We start from the raw sequence: 16,008 nt of genomic DNA, 5'->3' as shown, positions 1-16,008 counted from the left end.
TACATTAATCCAGAGGCTATATTTCCTCCCTGTATTAATATGCGACTATTACCAGCCTTTGTTTCTTAGTTTTTGTTTTGTTTTTTAAAGTAGAGACATAATTGTTAGAGAATGGTTAGCGCCTGACTCCCCCCACGCTAAATTTGTTATCTGCCGTCAAATTCTATTTTTCTACTGGTGTTGAGGTTACCAAAAGGTTAAAAAAAGGGCAGACTAGGTGGGCCAAGTGGTTCTTATCTGCCGTCAAATTCTTTGTTTTAAATTCTATATAAATATAATAGCTTGTGACAGGGCCGGCTCGAGTGCGGTCGAACAGGGGCGTCACCCCATAGAGGACGCACCCCTCCCAGCCATTTCTGATTTCAGCGGGACAGTCCGTTTTTTCGGGCACTGCCCCGCTGTTCCACCCGCGGGACGAAGTGTCCCACGGGCGGTCGGGATGTTGGGCACCTCCACCGCCACAGCTGTGCGGCGGTGCGGGCCTCTGGGAATAAAAATGGATGCAGGGAGAGAGCTGTGGGCATTCCAGCTACTGACATAGTGCTGGACTCGTTCCCAGCCTGCCATTAAATGGGAGGCGTGCCATACGGGCATGCCCCCAAATAGTGTAATTTAGGTGCGTGGCCTATGGTAATTAGGCCATGCCCCCTTTTTAGTTGCGCGTGGCAATTTGGGGTGTCTGGGTCCCACGCTGCACATGGCGCGGCTCCTGCTGGAGCCAGTCCTGGCTTGTGGTCTTCAGATGATTCAGGGATTTATGCGAGTCTCTCCATAATTTTTAAAGTGACAATCATTTTAAAGGCTAAATCAAGCTGGTATAGGCTAACCAAAAATACGGAGAAACCCGCATAAATCTTCGCAGCGTCGGAAGTTTGTAAGCTATTACATTTAGTCCATTGTCTCCATTAATGGACTGCTCTATAAAACGACACATGAATGGTATCTATACGCTAGTAGAATGCAGATCATTAAGATCATAATCTGGGAGATCGCTGGTGCCATTCTAGATGTGGCCTGTGCCGGGATGATGTCAATCCATAGTCAACTCCTTATGGTTCCTCATGGATGCCTTGCTCTGCACTCCTCTTGTACCTGACTGTTTTACGGCTATTGTTTAATGTGTGATAGACATTTTCCTTTCTGCACCTCTGACCATTATGAACTTGTAGAACTTTTGCATGTGTTCGTTTCACCTTCCTCTTTTGCATTGTTGCATATGTTTGGGTATCCTGATACATTGACTTCCGTTACTAAAGCATGGCACACACTGGGTGATATATTGGCCGTACAATCGAATGACTGATATATCGATAGTAGGAAAGCAGGTGTGTACCCCCCGATATGTATGTGAACTATATTTTGCATCTGCTCTGCAGCACCGCAGATGGCCGATATATCTGCAGATATATCAGTGCATATTGCTGTGTGTACAGGCGGCCAGCCAACTGCCCATACACATGCTGCAGGGACAGGCAGTGATTGACAGATCAGCTGGACGGGCAAATTCAATTGCCCAGCCAGTTGTGATGTCAGCGCCGACATGTCAAGCAGCCCATCGGTTAGTGCGTATAGCTTACCTGATTGGCAGAAAGATCTACCTGGTGAGTACCCACCTTTACAGTTTTTTTGTTTGTTCTGTTTACTGGCTGATTGTTTTGTAAAATGAATAAAGATGGCTTAATTTACAAAAGTAGAGACATTTTATTCAGTGCTCAGTCTTACAACTTACAAATCTGTTGTGTACTCTGGAAGATAGCTGGGTATACGGGAGAGTTTTTGATTAGAACAGTCAACAATTGTTCCCTCGCAACGGCATTTTTCCGGACAAACAAGGTCCATGAAACAATCTCCACTGAACTTGCTTCTGTAATCTTCAGAGCCTGTGTGAAAGATTCATTTGTCAAATCAAGCGGTTAGAATGCACCTTGAAGACAGCCAAACATCAGCAGGTAACCAGCAGGCAATCTGTATGCTCAGTTTAAAAAGAATTAAATGTGAAGAGTAACATTAATTATACTACAGAAAGTAGGAGGAACATTGTGAAAGGCAGCTTTCAGAGATGTTATATCCCAGCCTTCTTATATTACCTGCACCAAAGGACCAAAATACAACCTTTATGATCAAGTGCAAGAGGTACTAAGCACCCTAATAATATGATCACTTCTATGCAATACTTCACAATTTGTAATGCTGTAAATTTGAAATATAATAATAATTGGTTTTAGGTTTATTTATCATTTAGGTATTACTATATGTAATCGCTATTTCTGTATTATTGCCCTGTACTAATATGAACATTGCTTGCCATATAATACAAGATTAGTAGCTTTTAACTGTTCCTCTAAACTTTAAAACAGTTGGTATGTAAAACAGAGAGATCAAATAACAACAAGCACAGATCCATTAACACACAGCAGAACTTCATGTGAGATAAGTGGTGTCAGGGGTCCATGTATCATTTTTCAAATAAAGAATGCAATGTTCCCCACACCACTGGCCATAATTTCACATTGCGTTAAAAACATTTTTTGCAGGAATGTATCAAAAATAAAGATACGAAAGTAGCTTTGTGAAAACTGCTATACCATGCGTAATCATTTTTGAGGTGCGATCTCTATTTCCTTTTCATATCGCATTTATACCCTGTAATTTCTTATAGCACGCAGGCGCCAGTAAAAAAGAGAGCACGCGCAATCAAGCAAAGAGCAAACACATTGTCACAATAAGCAGCAATATGGAATTATCTGGTGGAGAACCCAATAATTGATAAATATGGCCCTAGTTGAACAAATTATAACATTCCCTTACTTCAAACAAAAAACTTGTAGTTATACAATATGCCATGTGTCTACTATTACTACACACCATAACATATTTCCATTACCCATTACCAGTAAGATAGGATTACAATTAATCAATTTAAATATATCAAATATTCTGGATCCATTTACTTACACGTATAGAATAATTCATAATACTTAAAGATTCAATTGAATCCTGCTCACTAGTAACAAGTAAGGAAAGAGAGGAGCTGCACTACATGGGAGGTCTTCTCGTACATGGGTGGGCTCTCAGATTCCCTCTCCTACCTTCTTCTTATGAAAAAGCTATTTCTACACCATCTGCAGCATGCGATAAACAGGAGCAAAAAAATCCGATAAATAGTTGCGATGTTTGAATGATAAGAGAAAACAAATGATATCATTTTATTGGATGGGTATTTTATGCATATTTCCCTTCCTAAATTAAGGCATTACATGCAATTAGCGCTATCCAAGACACACTTTTCTGTTTTGTTGTACCCTTTTGAAGTTGGTATTACTTCATCTTCTGTGTGGTTGGGAGCTGCAGAATTGTATCTCTTGCGCAATCTGAGGGTTACTCACCTTTGAAACTTTCTATTTGCATTTTTGTTAATACCAGAGTACCTTCAGTGCTGCAAGAAAATGTTTGCCTATCGTGAAACCAGATTACAACATGTAAAAGATGTTTTTACTTTAGATGATAATTTTGACCCTAATGTTACTGATGAAGATTTGACATCCATTATGAATAAGTTAGAGATCTGTATGCTTAAAGAAAACCGTCTTTGGTGGGAAATCATGACTCTGGAACATTACCAGAGCAAACAGATTATACCTAAGGGGTTATTAATTAATAAGGAACCGTCTTTTGGTAAAAACAAAGAAGGTTTTACCAAGGAATGGAACTTCATTTTGACTAAATGTTCACAATCCTTAATTGATTTGATAATAAGGGAGAGACATTTAGACCAAATAGAGGTCAATAAAGAAATAGATTCATTAAAAATTCTTCTAGAACCTTTCCATGATTCAGAATATATAAAGGAGAGGGAAAACAAAATTATAGAGAAATTGGAAAAAAATACTAGAGAATTAAAAATTAAAAAAAAGAAAAAATTCCTTAGGGATACCACCAAACGGGATTTAGAAATTCAAATAGATGAGAGAGCAAACACACTTACAACTCCCAAACAGGTGCTAAAGGGAGGAAAGAGGAAAGAATTTCAATTAAATCCCCATAATAGAACCCCACTTTTCCAAAACCAAATAATAGGATATCTGAGGATCCATATAGATGGAAAAAATTGAATAACCATAGATGGGAAGGACAAAAAAGAAATAATAGAGATTTTTTAATGAGAAATAAAAGAAATTTCCATCAGTGGAGATCAAATAATGAGATGGACTACAGGGTCCCAGTTCGTAATAGGTATGATCCTTTAAAAGGAGACCAAACTGATGGCAGATCATCTTCTTTTTTAGAGTGGGATACTTGGATACCAAGAAGAGAATAAATAATAAAGAGGGAAAAAAAACTAGTAGAGGTAAAAGAGGAGGGGTAAAAAAATTAACACCTAAAAAAATAAAAGATCAGGTTATAAGTACTATACCTGAAGAGGGGAAGGTTTTTAATTTAAGTAATCATGATCTAAATGCAACTGAAATGAAAGTCCTAAAAAAAGGATTAAAATTTGCCCCTACAGCAAAAGTTAATGATTTTGAACTTATCATTGATTTGGAAAAATATATTAGAAAACTCAGTATAAAAAAAATTTTCCTTATGCAAAACACTGACAAGGTTAGTGGTGATAACATTTGTGCTTCAAAAACCCCTTTCAAGCCGACATCGAAGTTTTACCCAAAACATGTTAAAAGTGGAAACTTAGAGTGTTTTACTTCATTGGTGAGCAAAGACTTAAAAGATGTTAGATCCTGTAAAAAGCTAAATCTAACCAAAAAAGAATTTTTAGCAATAGATACTTTGAGGAAAGATGACAATTTAATAATTAAACCGGCTGATAAAGGCGGAAGTGTGGTATTAATGAACAAAGAAGACTATGTAAATGAAATAAATAGACAATTAAATGATCAATCTACATATAAAAAATTAAAGGGTGATCCCACCCAGAATTTTTCTAAATCATTGTTGTTATTTACAAAAAAAGCCTTTGAAAAGGGGGTTTTGAGTAAAAATGAAATGGATTTCATTAATATAGAAAATCCTAGTATCGCAACTATTTATATTTTGCCAAAAATCCATAAACATGTGACCAAACCACCAGGTCGACCGATAATATCGGGTACAGTCTTACTTCGAATTTGTCAGCATTGGTTGATTTTTATTTACAACCATTAGTTTTATTGACCAACGCATATTTAAAAGATACTGGTGACATTTTAAGAAAAATTAATCAAATTGAATGGAATAAGGATTGTTTTTTAATTTCTGCTGATGTGAGTACATTATACACCATAATTGAAGAAGAAAAAGGACTACAGGCTGTTAAATATTTTATGGATCAAAGTACTTATAGTGAGGATCTAAAAGTGTTCATCCTAGAAGCTATCTCTTTTATTCTAAAAAACAATTATTTTTATTTCAATGGTACATTTTATTTACAAATATTGGGCACCGCGATGGGCACCAGGTTTGCCCCTAGTTATGCTAACCTCTTTATGGCATATTGGGAAACTTTAAATATAGACCCAATAAAAGGAGGAGGGGCAAACCTGGTGTCCTGGTGGTGTTTTATTGACGATGTACTTTTTATTTGGAGAGGGGAAATTACCCATCTTAATAACTTCTGTGAGATTTTAAATACAAATAGTTTTAATATCAATTTGACTTTTAATATTAGTAAAACCGAATTGGTTTTTTTAGATTTGGTCATTTATATTGATGATGGAATGATTTGTACAAAAACCCATAAAAAAGTGACTGATTCTAATTCCTACATTGAAGCCAATAGCGAACATCAAAATAGATGGCTTGAAAATATACCATTGGGACAGTTTAAAAGACTAAAGAGAAACTGCACAAATGAAAGCACTTTAAATCTACAAATTGAAGAAATGACTGAACGATTTAAAGTAAAAGGTTATTCTGACTCCTTGTTGATGAATGCTAAGCAACAAATAGGAGAGGTTAAGAGGGAAGACCTCCTAAAAGATAAATCAAAACAATTTAGAGTGGGCTTTTATCACACAATATGGTGCCCACCATAAACAAATTGAGAAAATTATTGGGAAATATTGGGATGTACTTAAAAATGATCCTGTTTTAGGTGAAGTACTACCCATAAAACCAGTTTATATATATAGAAGAGCTTCATCCCTTAAGGATAAATTAGTTAGGAGTGTCTTGCCCGAAACAAACCAATCCAGCGAAAGGAGTAAAGGCTTTCATAGATGTGGTAGCTGCTTGATGTGTAGAACTACCGCATCAACTAATATGAATAATAAAAAGATTACTGAGTTTACAGTAAATGGCACCACATATAAAATAAAGGATTTCATCACATGCCATTCAAGATATGTTGTATATCTTTTAGAATGCACATGCGGTTTGTTTTATGTTGGTAGGACCACCAGGAATTTTAAATTAAGAATGTCCGAACACATCTATAATATTCGGAAGGGTTTGAATACACATTCCTTCTCGGACCATTTCTTAAAAATTCATAATAAAAATGAAAATCATATAAAAAAAATTTTGGGTATCCAATTAAACCACATTGGCGGTCAAAGGATATGGAAAAACGTTTGGCCACCAGCGAAATGAGGTGGATTTTTAATTTGGATACACTTACGCCTAAAGGCTTAAACCTTGATTTTGAATTGAAATGGTTTTTAGATTAATTTTATATATTTCAATGTTTTTTAATGTTTTTTAACATTTTCTCATTATATTAATTATTATAATTCTCTTTTATCTATTTATGATTCCTCTACTACTGGGAGCGGTGTATAATTGTGTTCCACTGAGGGAGGGATGGACCCTGCCGGAATACTAAGTACGGCATAGCTTTGTAATCAGTGGAACACACTTACATGGATACTTCAAGTCCGCTGAAAAACTCCACAAAGATGGCCGCGATTGGAGCCTGGTATTCACCCCCTAGCATTTCTTTGGTGCAGCAACAGAGAGAAAGAAAAAAAATAAAAATAAATATTGCACTGTGGAACGCATATAACTTCCGTTTTTCCAGGAAGTTGTAATAGATGGAACGCAAGCAGCTTCCTGTTAAGACCGGAAGTGACGTCATCGTGATGTTTGCCGCGAAAAAAGCGGGAATTGGAGGACCAATAAGAAATTATTGCAGGGGATAAATAGGATCTGTCTTTTAATCACAAACTACCTTTGCCTGAGGAAGGATCCTGAGAGGTCCGAAACGCGTTGCAGGAGGTGCAAGTTTGTGAATCAGGAGGAACGTCTTTTGGGATCCTGTTGCCATTTGGACTACTATAAAGTTTTCTGCGGTGGTACCGAGCTAACTTTGGCCCGGGACCCTTTGCTAATTTTTAGCATTAACCCACCGCAGCATCTCCACTTGGTGAGATTTTAACATCTTGGATCCCGATTCCTTCTTTATATCTATGTTATGAATGTTCTTGTTTTTAATCTATTTTTGTCTGAATAAATGATATCATTTTATTGGATGGGTATTTTATGCATATTTCCCTTCCTAATTTAAGGCATTACATGCAATTAGCGCTATCCAAGACACACTTTTCTGTTTTGTTGTACCCTTTTGAAGTTGGTATTACTTCATCTTCTGTGTGGTTGGGAGCTGCAGAATTGTATCTCTTGCGCAATCTGAGGGTTACTCACCTTTGAAACTTTCTAAGAGAAAACAAAGGAACAAAAACATCTGCACTCAATACTATTCCAGAGAAACCCTTCAATAGTTAAGTAAATAAGGGGTGCTGCCAAAAGACAGATGAATGTATACCATCCAAACCTCACAAAGGAGGGGAAAATAAAAGAATGTCTATGGTATGGCGCACAACAAATATAATGGAAAATAAAAATCAATCTTTATTAGATATGCACTAAAATGTCCCCACATGGGACATGACCAGCGAAATAGATGTTAAAAATAGAGAAAAATAATAATATGAAAATGATTGAAATTAGTGATAATAAAAAGGAGAACCCTTGCTGTGTGACCGTATTTTTGTTCTTAAGTCCAAATATGGGTGAAACTCTCAATCACTGTATCACTTGCTTAAATTAAAGATAATAGCAACTGAGTTAAGTGGCTTTATTATCCTGGAAAACCACTCCCCTATAGTAATTATTCTAGTTGTGGGATTGTGAGATCGTATACTGTAATTAATATACAAACATGTATTGATTATGAGTTTTCACATTTGTCCTTATATCTGGACAATCTGAAGAGCCTTTCTGTTATAGGAGATTTATTAATTACATACTACCTTGATATCTAAATGCAGTCATGTATCAATTATGAGTGTATTCACGCAATTGTCCTTATATCCGGACAATCTAAAGACCTCACTATTATGGGAGATTAATTACTCACATACTACTTTGATATCCTATTATGCTTAGTGCTTACTTGATACATGTATATGGTTATTTGTATATCTCCTCACTATGGATACAGACATATAATCTGATAAATCATCAAAACCCCATATAATTGGTATTATATTGGTTGAAAGAGGGCTCAATAATAGAGTATCACAATCATCTTGCTGGATATTAGTACTAAATTGGCTCTCCTATTAGTAGAATCCCACTATAAACGGAGCTTATCTCCAGCATGAGGTGACACTGCAATCTGTATATGTTGCCAGCGCCCTGTGGATCTATTCCTCATATATATTAGAATTAGCATGAGGGATCCCACTTCAAATATAGTAGGTAAGTAAGCTGCTGCTGTTGTGGCTGTCTGGGGAAAAGGTACCATGAATAAAGTTTGAATATGTTGGAACTAGGGATGTGCAGGCTCGGTTCTACTCGGTTCCGTTAGTTTAATAAAAAGATGACAATAGTAAACCAGCCTCTGTAGGATTTAACAACCATTTGGCAACTGTAGTCCAATCCAGATTGCTGTGTGTCATACATTGGAGAAACTAAAATTGTTCCAATATCTTGGCTCTATTGCAATTAGCTACCTGGTGATATCACCTATGATTTTCTTTTAGTTTACAATTTTCAAAAAAACTGATGTGTAGGTGTAAATAAAAATGAAAGCTTTTGCATATGTTCAGAGATAAATATGTGACGTGTATGTGGCAGTAGATTCTCCTACCTGTCTGCTATATTTGTGTGGATCTGAGCCCTCTCGCCATATTCATCATCATATTCAAACTTTCTGTGTGGCGTGACTGATGGCGTAGTGTGTGGCGCACCATTAATGACGCGCTACATGGTGTATGGAGCAACAAACTAGCTGGGCACATCTGTAATTTCTTCCTGCTTTTGTATAAATTGTCAGTCTCATATATCATATAACACAGGAGATATCATAGTTATCTCCTGGCTACAACTGTTCCACAATAACTTCCATAACACTTTAGTATGGGGATGTAGAAAATATGTAATTCATTAAGTTCCAAAAAAGCATTCTGAGATGGCGTACAGACTCACAAACTGCCATTTACACAGCAGCTTGTGCAGCAGAGGGTTCTTTTTAGATCCCTCCCTGCTGTCTTCTTGCTGCCTGCAACTGCCAGCATCACCCCATTCCATCCTCCCGTCACCACCACACTCATGATCGCATGACAGGAGTCTTCATGCCGGTAGTGGATATTATCATTAGTGATAATTATGAATAGAGCCCTAAATACACTGGGCTAGAGAGCAGCTGCAAGCAAGAAGAGACAGGCATTCTTAATATGAGGAGGGAGAAAGTGTGCTTAGAAAGCTCAGTTTTGTCTCCTACTGGTTATACTAATGTATGTATATTTATTATGGGGTGTTCAAGAGTTAAGTTTTTCCTGACCACTTATGTTATTTATATTAGATAAACATGTTTAGGCTGGCCTTACTGCTACAACTAAGGGCTTACTGTGATCACTGACCCTGTATATGTCTGCATAATATATGAGGCAGACTATAGTTTATAAAGTGCTAATTATGCTCTCTTCATGAACTAGTCACACTAACTTTAAAACCAAGCATTTGGAAATCCCCCTCTAGGAATCCTGCATTTGCCCCTGCTGGCAACACAATGAGGGTCATACAAATGAAAACGTAACTTCAATATATTTGAGAAAAGGCTGTGAATATGTGAGGAGCATTTTAAATATATATAATTGTATATAACATAATGCTTCTCACATATTCACTGCCTTTGGATACTATGGATTTAACAACATCTGAGGAGACATTGAGAGCATCTTCAAGGAAACTCTCCGTCTAGCTCAATATTGATTTATTCAGGCAGCAATTAGATAAATGCTAAAAGGAATGTGCAGTATTTATTATTCAGGCCACTGTGTCTGATGGGTAAATATGACATTATTATATTGCCATGTTGGATATTGCTTTGTTAGAGAGCAAATCTCAAAGGATAGCAATGAACTGGTAATGAGCTCGCAAGATAAGGAGATCCGAACAAAACTTTGCCAGCATTCCATATGTGTACATCAGTATTGGAGCAGTGGTTGGTCCGAGCAATAGCAAACTGTCCACTAATCAATTTTACTTAATCAGTGTTTATATCTCCTGTGCCAGAATCTTCACACATGGAGGTTGGTTATCTCGGGTAGGGTCATTACAATAAGGTTTATCTATAAAAATATGTATTTCCCACCTACTGTAGCTTATTAAAAGACTAACATGACTTGCCAAACTGCAGCCTATTTTTTCTGACAATTTAGCAGCCAACTAAATATAAAAATAGTTGTTTAACACGTTTAAAATAAAAAGTAATCAAAAGGGGTTTCCTTTATCAAATTATTTAAAGTCAGATTCTCAGTCGCTCAGAGATAATTACAGAGGAGGCCAAGCAACGATCCACCAGAATTAATTATTGAGACTCTGGGGAACTGAGCAAGTGTATGGCACCCAGGGGGAAAGACAACTAACGTACTAGTTATGGTGTAAAATAATATGATGTTTAAAACTTCGTTTAAGAAATTAGTGATCCAAGATAAAGATAACAGCAAAATGCAAAAAAAAGCAAAATGTCAACATAAACTACAGTATATTAGTAAAATGTATAACTATTTCTCAAGAGAGCAGTACATATCAAATACACAAAACTCCCAGGTGGCTTGTTTCCCCATAACACCATCCCTGCTAAGGCAAAATACATTAATAAAATAAGATACTCCAACACACACATAAGATTCAAACCTCCCTAATGTTGCTATTTTGGTATGGACAGTCCCTATACAGTGGTGTAGCATGGTCTCGCCAATGGTGGTGGAAGGCGCTGTCCAGACGGACCTCATACTGACTGAATGACTTCACTCAATTAGTGTGCAGGCTGTGTTGAGACTGTCACTCACAGTCTCACTTAAGGATGGCCATCGGTGGGCTGCCCATCGATGGTTCAATCAGTGATCACCGTCGATGGCACAAAACCATCTGTGGAGAACCATCGATGGTTTGCACCGCTCAATCCCTGGGTTGTACCAATAAAAAGTTAGGTTCACCCCTCATAGGAAAAGCAGCATCCTGCTATTGCATGACTCAGGTAATCTTTATAGATGGTTGTTGGTGGTGGAGCAAGGGAGCATCGATATTGTTGATCCCTGTACAAGATCTTCTCCAAAATAAAATCATTTAAGGATCTGCATTTGAATATTTAGAATTCACACACTTTATTACATGTACTGGCCATCTATTCAAAACAATATACAAAAGGAAGGGGCGGTGTAACAGAGGAGGAGGTCCATCTGCAGTCTCCGCGCCCCACCCCCCTTCTCTCTCGCTGGCGTATTCCCGAGTGGACTCTGGCATTTGGCTAGAATTTACCGTGCATGTGCAGATCTCTGGGATTATGGCAGCCACACCATTTTCTCACTGATTTCTGATGTGCAGACAGAGAAGGAGAGTACTGTGAAATGGTGCCGGCCTTCCTGGACCCAGGCGCCCATGTGCACCCATTACAGATGCGCTCATGCCTACATGTACTGTAATCTTTCACAAGTGTATACAGCAATGACAACCTCCTTGACAAGGAGGTTGTCAAGGAGTAGAGTAGTAGGCATGACTGCTACAGTATAATACTGTCTTCTGTCCTTTAGTAGCTGTCAAAATCCTAGGAAAGACTACTGTAAATTATTATTAATTAGAAAGAAAAAAAAAAGATCCCACGGGCATGGAAGTATGATCTACAACATATTTTTATCAAGCACTAAAAGTCAGCCATTACTCTATAAGACAGCTAAAATCAACTGCCAACATGAAGCTAAAATTTACTATCAGAACATGAGCCTTGAAATCACTTAGACAGGTGGCTGGTCTATTAACTTATTCCCATCAGGGAAACTAATGTGAAATCCAGCCATCTGCTTACAGGACTAGTTCAATGTGTACGTCCATCAGCCTGTGCAATATTTTATCTGTGTTTTACAACAGAGAATTAAACAGTTCATAGGATGCAAGGACCGCAATTAAAGAATATATGTTGAAATATATTTCCTCCATCATGGAGAATCAATCTTAATGAGGGATGGGGAAGGTGATATTGAAAGGTACAATTACTGACTTTGTTGCAAAATTTTAATAACGTTCATGTGTCATTTAAAATGCATCCAGTTGCCCAACATATAAAACTACATTTACTGCTGAAATGGGCATTAAATATTCATAGAGGATTATCTATTCTGACCAGCAGTGAGAGCTTTATATTATTCAATGTTAACAGACATCCACTGTTTTCACTAAATTAGAAATTTGGTTTAGAATATTTATACTTTAAAATAATACATTTTTATTTTATTTTAAAGTATATAAAGTGAAGAAATGCATCATAACTAAGACATTGAATATTTAACCTACAGTAGATACAACATGTGAATGAGCCATGCAGTAAATGTCAGTGATGGATCTTGAGCAATACACACACAATGTGGCACGCGGAGGGCAGAGAGATTGATCTGCTCAGCTCCCTACCTCCCACATAATCATCTTCTCACAAATAGAAAACCATTAAAAATGTGTGCAGGCTGCAGGGAATTACAGAGTAGTGCTGAGGATAGCATCGCACCAAGGACAGGGTTGTTGAGAAGATCTCCTGAAAATAAATCTCAGATAAGCTGCTACAGCCGGTGTGGTCAGTAGTTGGTATTGTAGACATCTCATTCTTCCTTTGGTGATCTCTGGGGGCTAAGATATTGTACCATACCCACAATGATATCAGGCCCAGTAACTACTGCCAATATACTGTTGTGCTGTTAGGAGATGGTCAGACGTCAGCCATGCAGTAGACCGATTGGCTTAGACTGTAGCAACTTTTTCAAAACTAGAGCAAAATCTAGAGATAGGTAAGAGAAGCTTTATCAGTAGGATGAGAACTAGGATAAGGACAGTGGGCATGATTCAGAGATATGCACAATCCCAATGGTTTACGTACATCTATGATGCTGCGAGATCTGCACATACGCTGATGCCGCACTGCGCATGTGCAGATCTCGCTCTGTGAGATTACATGTAGTGCAGCCAAGTTGCAGCATGCCGTTTTGGGGCATGGATAGGGCAGTGACGGCCACCCAAAAAGGTGAGCGTTTCAGCCTCGTTTTCTAAGCCCGCCGAGGCAAGTGTCTGCGTCATCTGACGTAGCTTTACGGACCCTGGCAACGTGAAAACACCGGCCATCCTTAGCATCCTGAGGGTTACTCCGATGGCCGATGTTCACACAGATGATCCAATGCTGCATCTTTAGATGCTGCAGCAGATCAGAGAAGCCAGCAGGAGGCGTCTATTTACACGAGACTCCTCCTGCGGCATTAACATAATGTTGCTGTGCAGTAGCGTCCATCTCTGAATCAAGCCCAGTATACAGGAATACCGAGTGATCAGTGTCAATTGCACCAGAGAAGTCCAGTATAATTAGAATACAGTAGTGGCCTTCACATCAAGGTGGAGATTTATCAAACATTCTAAAGGAGACAAGAGCAGGTGTTGCCCATAACAACCAGGATCGTAACTAGGGCGTGCGAGTGGTGTCGGAGAGCAGGGTCCGGTGGGCAGCACCATCGCTGCCCCACAGCACCTACATTTGGCTTGCAGTGTGCCTGCAACAAAAATCTGACTGAAAAGTGTCCATCCAATAAGATGTGTGAGAAAACAAAGCATTTGGATCAAGGGTAAACAAGTCTCTCAAAAATGACAGATAGGCATTGAGAGTTGAGAGATCGGACAGTGGACCTAATTCAGACCTGCTCGCTAGGATGTGATCGCTCGTAGCTGGCCGATATATGCAATTTGCGCATGCATCACAATGCCCGTGCGCAAACCACTGCGACATATCGGGAAGCGCTCGGTCGCCCAGCATAGACAGCCCAGTTGAATGAGTGACAGAAGAGACCATTTGTGGGTGGTAACAGGGGCAGACCACTAGAAACGGGGGAGTGGAAGTAAGAACGCAGACGTTCCTGTGTGATTCAACGCCGTTTCAGAGGCGTACATAATTAACAGGCAGCGTCAGTGCTTGTTGCTAGGTATAGTCAACCTCAAGCGTTGCGAGCACATCCGATGGTGCTCGATGTACCAATGTTTTCATGCACTTCCAGGAGATGACGTGCGCAAGTGGGCATCTTATGAATGGATGGTGGGTATATGCATACACAAAGTAATCGCACGCCAAGACATAGTGGGCGTGCTAATGCCTTGCCGTGTGATTGCCTGCCTTGCTGGGCGTGTGCTGGATTTGCATACGCTGGGAGCGAGCAGGTCTGAATCAGGCCCAGTAATCCAAGAGAGAGTCAATGTTTGTTTTTGAATAATCTGTGTAATAACCACATACCTGAATGCTAGAGAGATACCAGTGGGGAAATACAGATTACAAATGTTAAGGGGCCCATACACCTGTGACAGATTGCCGAATTTCCCCGTTCTGCTAATGTCGGGGCCAGGGGATCAGGCACATTCAACATGTTGAAAAAAATCTCAATTTCCTTGATCCCGACCCGAAAATGGATGAAATCGGCGAGTCTGGGATTTTTAACATGTTGAATTTACCCGAATATCGGCGGATCGGGTCGGTATTGGCAGAACGGGGAATTGCAGCTCAGGTGTATGGGGCTCTTTAGTTAGGATGCAGTGAGCCCAGAAGATGGCAATCATCAAATTGTGAGGGGATTGGATCATAGTGGATAGGTTGAAGTGTGAGTGGAAACGGAAAGAGTAGACACAATTTGATAATTCTGATTTTCCATCCTGATCAACTTATTGAAGTTTTTAGACTGCCAAATATGATCATTTTGAATATTTGCCAGCAACACAGTAAACTATTTAAAAATAAGTTATTTTTAAACTATTGTATTTAATGAACAAATGAATACCTGTGTGACCATCTTTAATTTACAGACAAGAATTGGACATTTAATATAGACATTTGTTAGTGAGCAATGCTAGTTGTGATGTTGTAGTAAGCATGTACACTCTCTTTATAGAGTACCACCAGTGTATGCAATGCTTTTTAGATATTGCAAGTTAGAAGCAAGAAAATAGTGCTTATTAAATGGGATTCCATGCAACAGACATTAGAGGAAGCCCCAAAGTACGTTCAATATGATTCATTTAGATAATATTTTTCGATGGATTAGTTCAATAAATAATACAGGTTTAATATACAGTCAGGTGCATAAATATTGGGACATTGGCAGAATTTTCATATTTTGGCCTCTATTCACCACCACAATGGCTTTGAAATGAAACAAACAAAATGTGCTTTAACTGCAGACTTTCAGATTTAATTTGAGGGTAATTACATCCAAATCAGGTGAACGGTGTAGGAATTACAATGGTTTCTACAATGGTTCCGCACAAAAAAAAAAAAAAAAAGCGCCCAGATTCAGACCGAGCGCTCTTTCAGAGCGTCCGGCTCTGAATCAAGGCCTGAGGTAAAGAGCGCTCTGGAGCAGGTTTTCATCCAGGATGTCTCTGTACATTGCTGCATTCATCTTTCACTCTATCCTGACTAGTTTTCCAATTCCTGCCGCTGAAAAACATCCCCACAGCATGATGCTGCCACCGCCATGCTTCACTGTAGGGATG

The 16,008-nt window shown here is 38.6% G+C and overlaps 1 protein-coding gene across 2 annotated transcripts in view; it reads right to left on the bottom strand.

Annotated features, from left to right (window-relative positions):
* SLIT3 (slit guidance ligand 3) overlaps nucleotides 1–16,008 on the bottom strand; it is a 747,204-nt gene that overhangs the window by 126,379 nt on the left and 604,817 nt on the right. For both annotated transcript variants that reach the window (XM_088451316.1, XM_088451322.1), the window contains one exon: nucleotides 1,730–1,880. In XM_088451316.1, coding sequence (XP_088307442.1) covers nucleotides 1,730–1,880 — 151 coding nt within the window. The remainder of the gene's footprint in view (nucleotides 1–1,729; nucleotides 1,881–16,008) is intronic.

This window comes from Taudactylus pleione, unplaced genomic scaffold, assembly GCF_031769625.1.
Source record: "Taudactylus pleione unplaced genomic scaffold, aTauple2 ptg000025l, whole genome shotgun sequence".
NCBI classification, from domain to species: Eukaryota; Metazoa; Chordata; class Amphibia; order Anura; family Myobatrachidae; genus Taudactylus; species Taudactylus pleione.
This window is presented reverse-complemented; position numbering and strand designations above follow the sequence as displayed.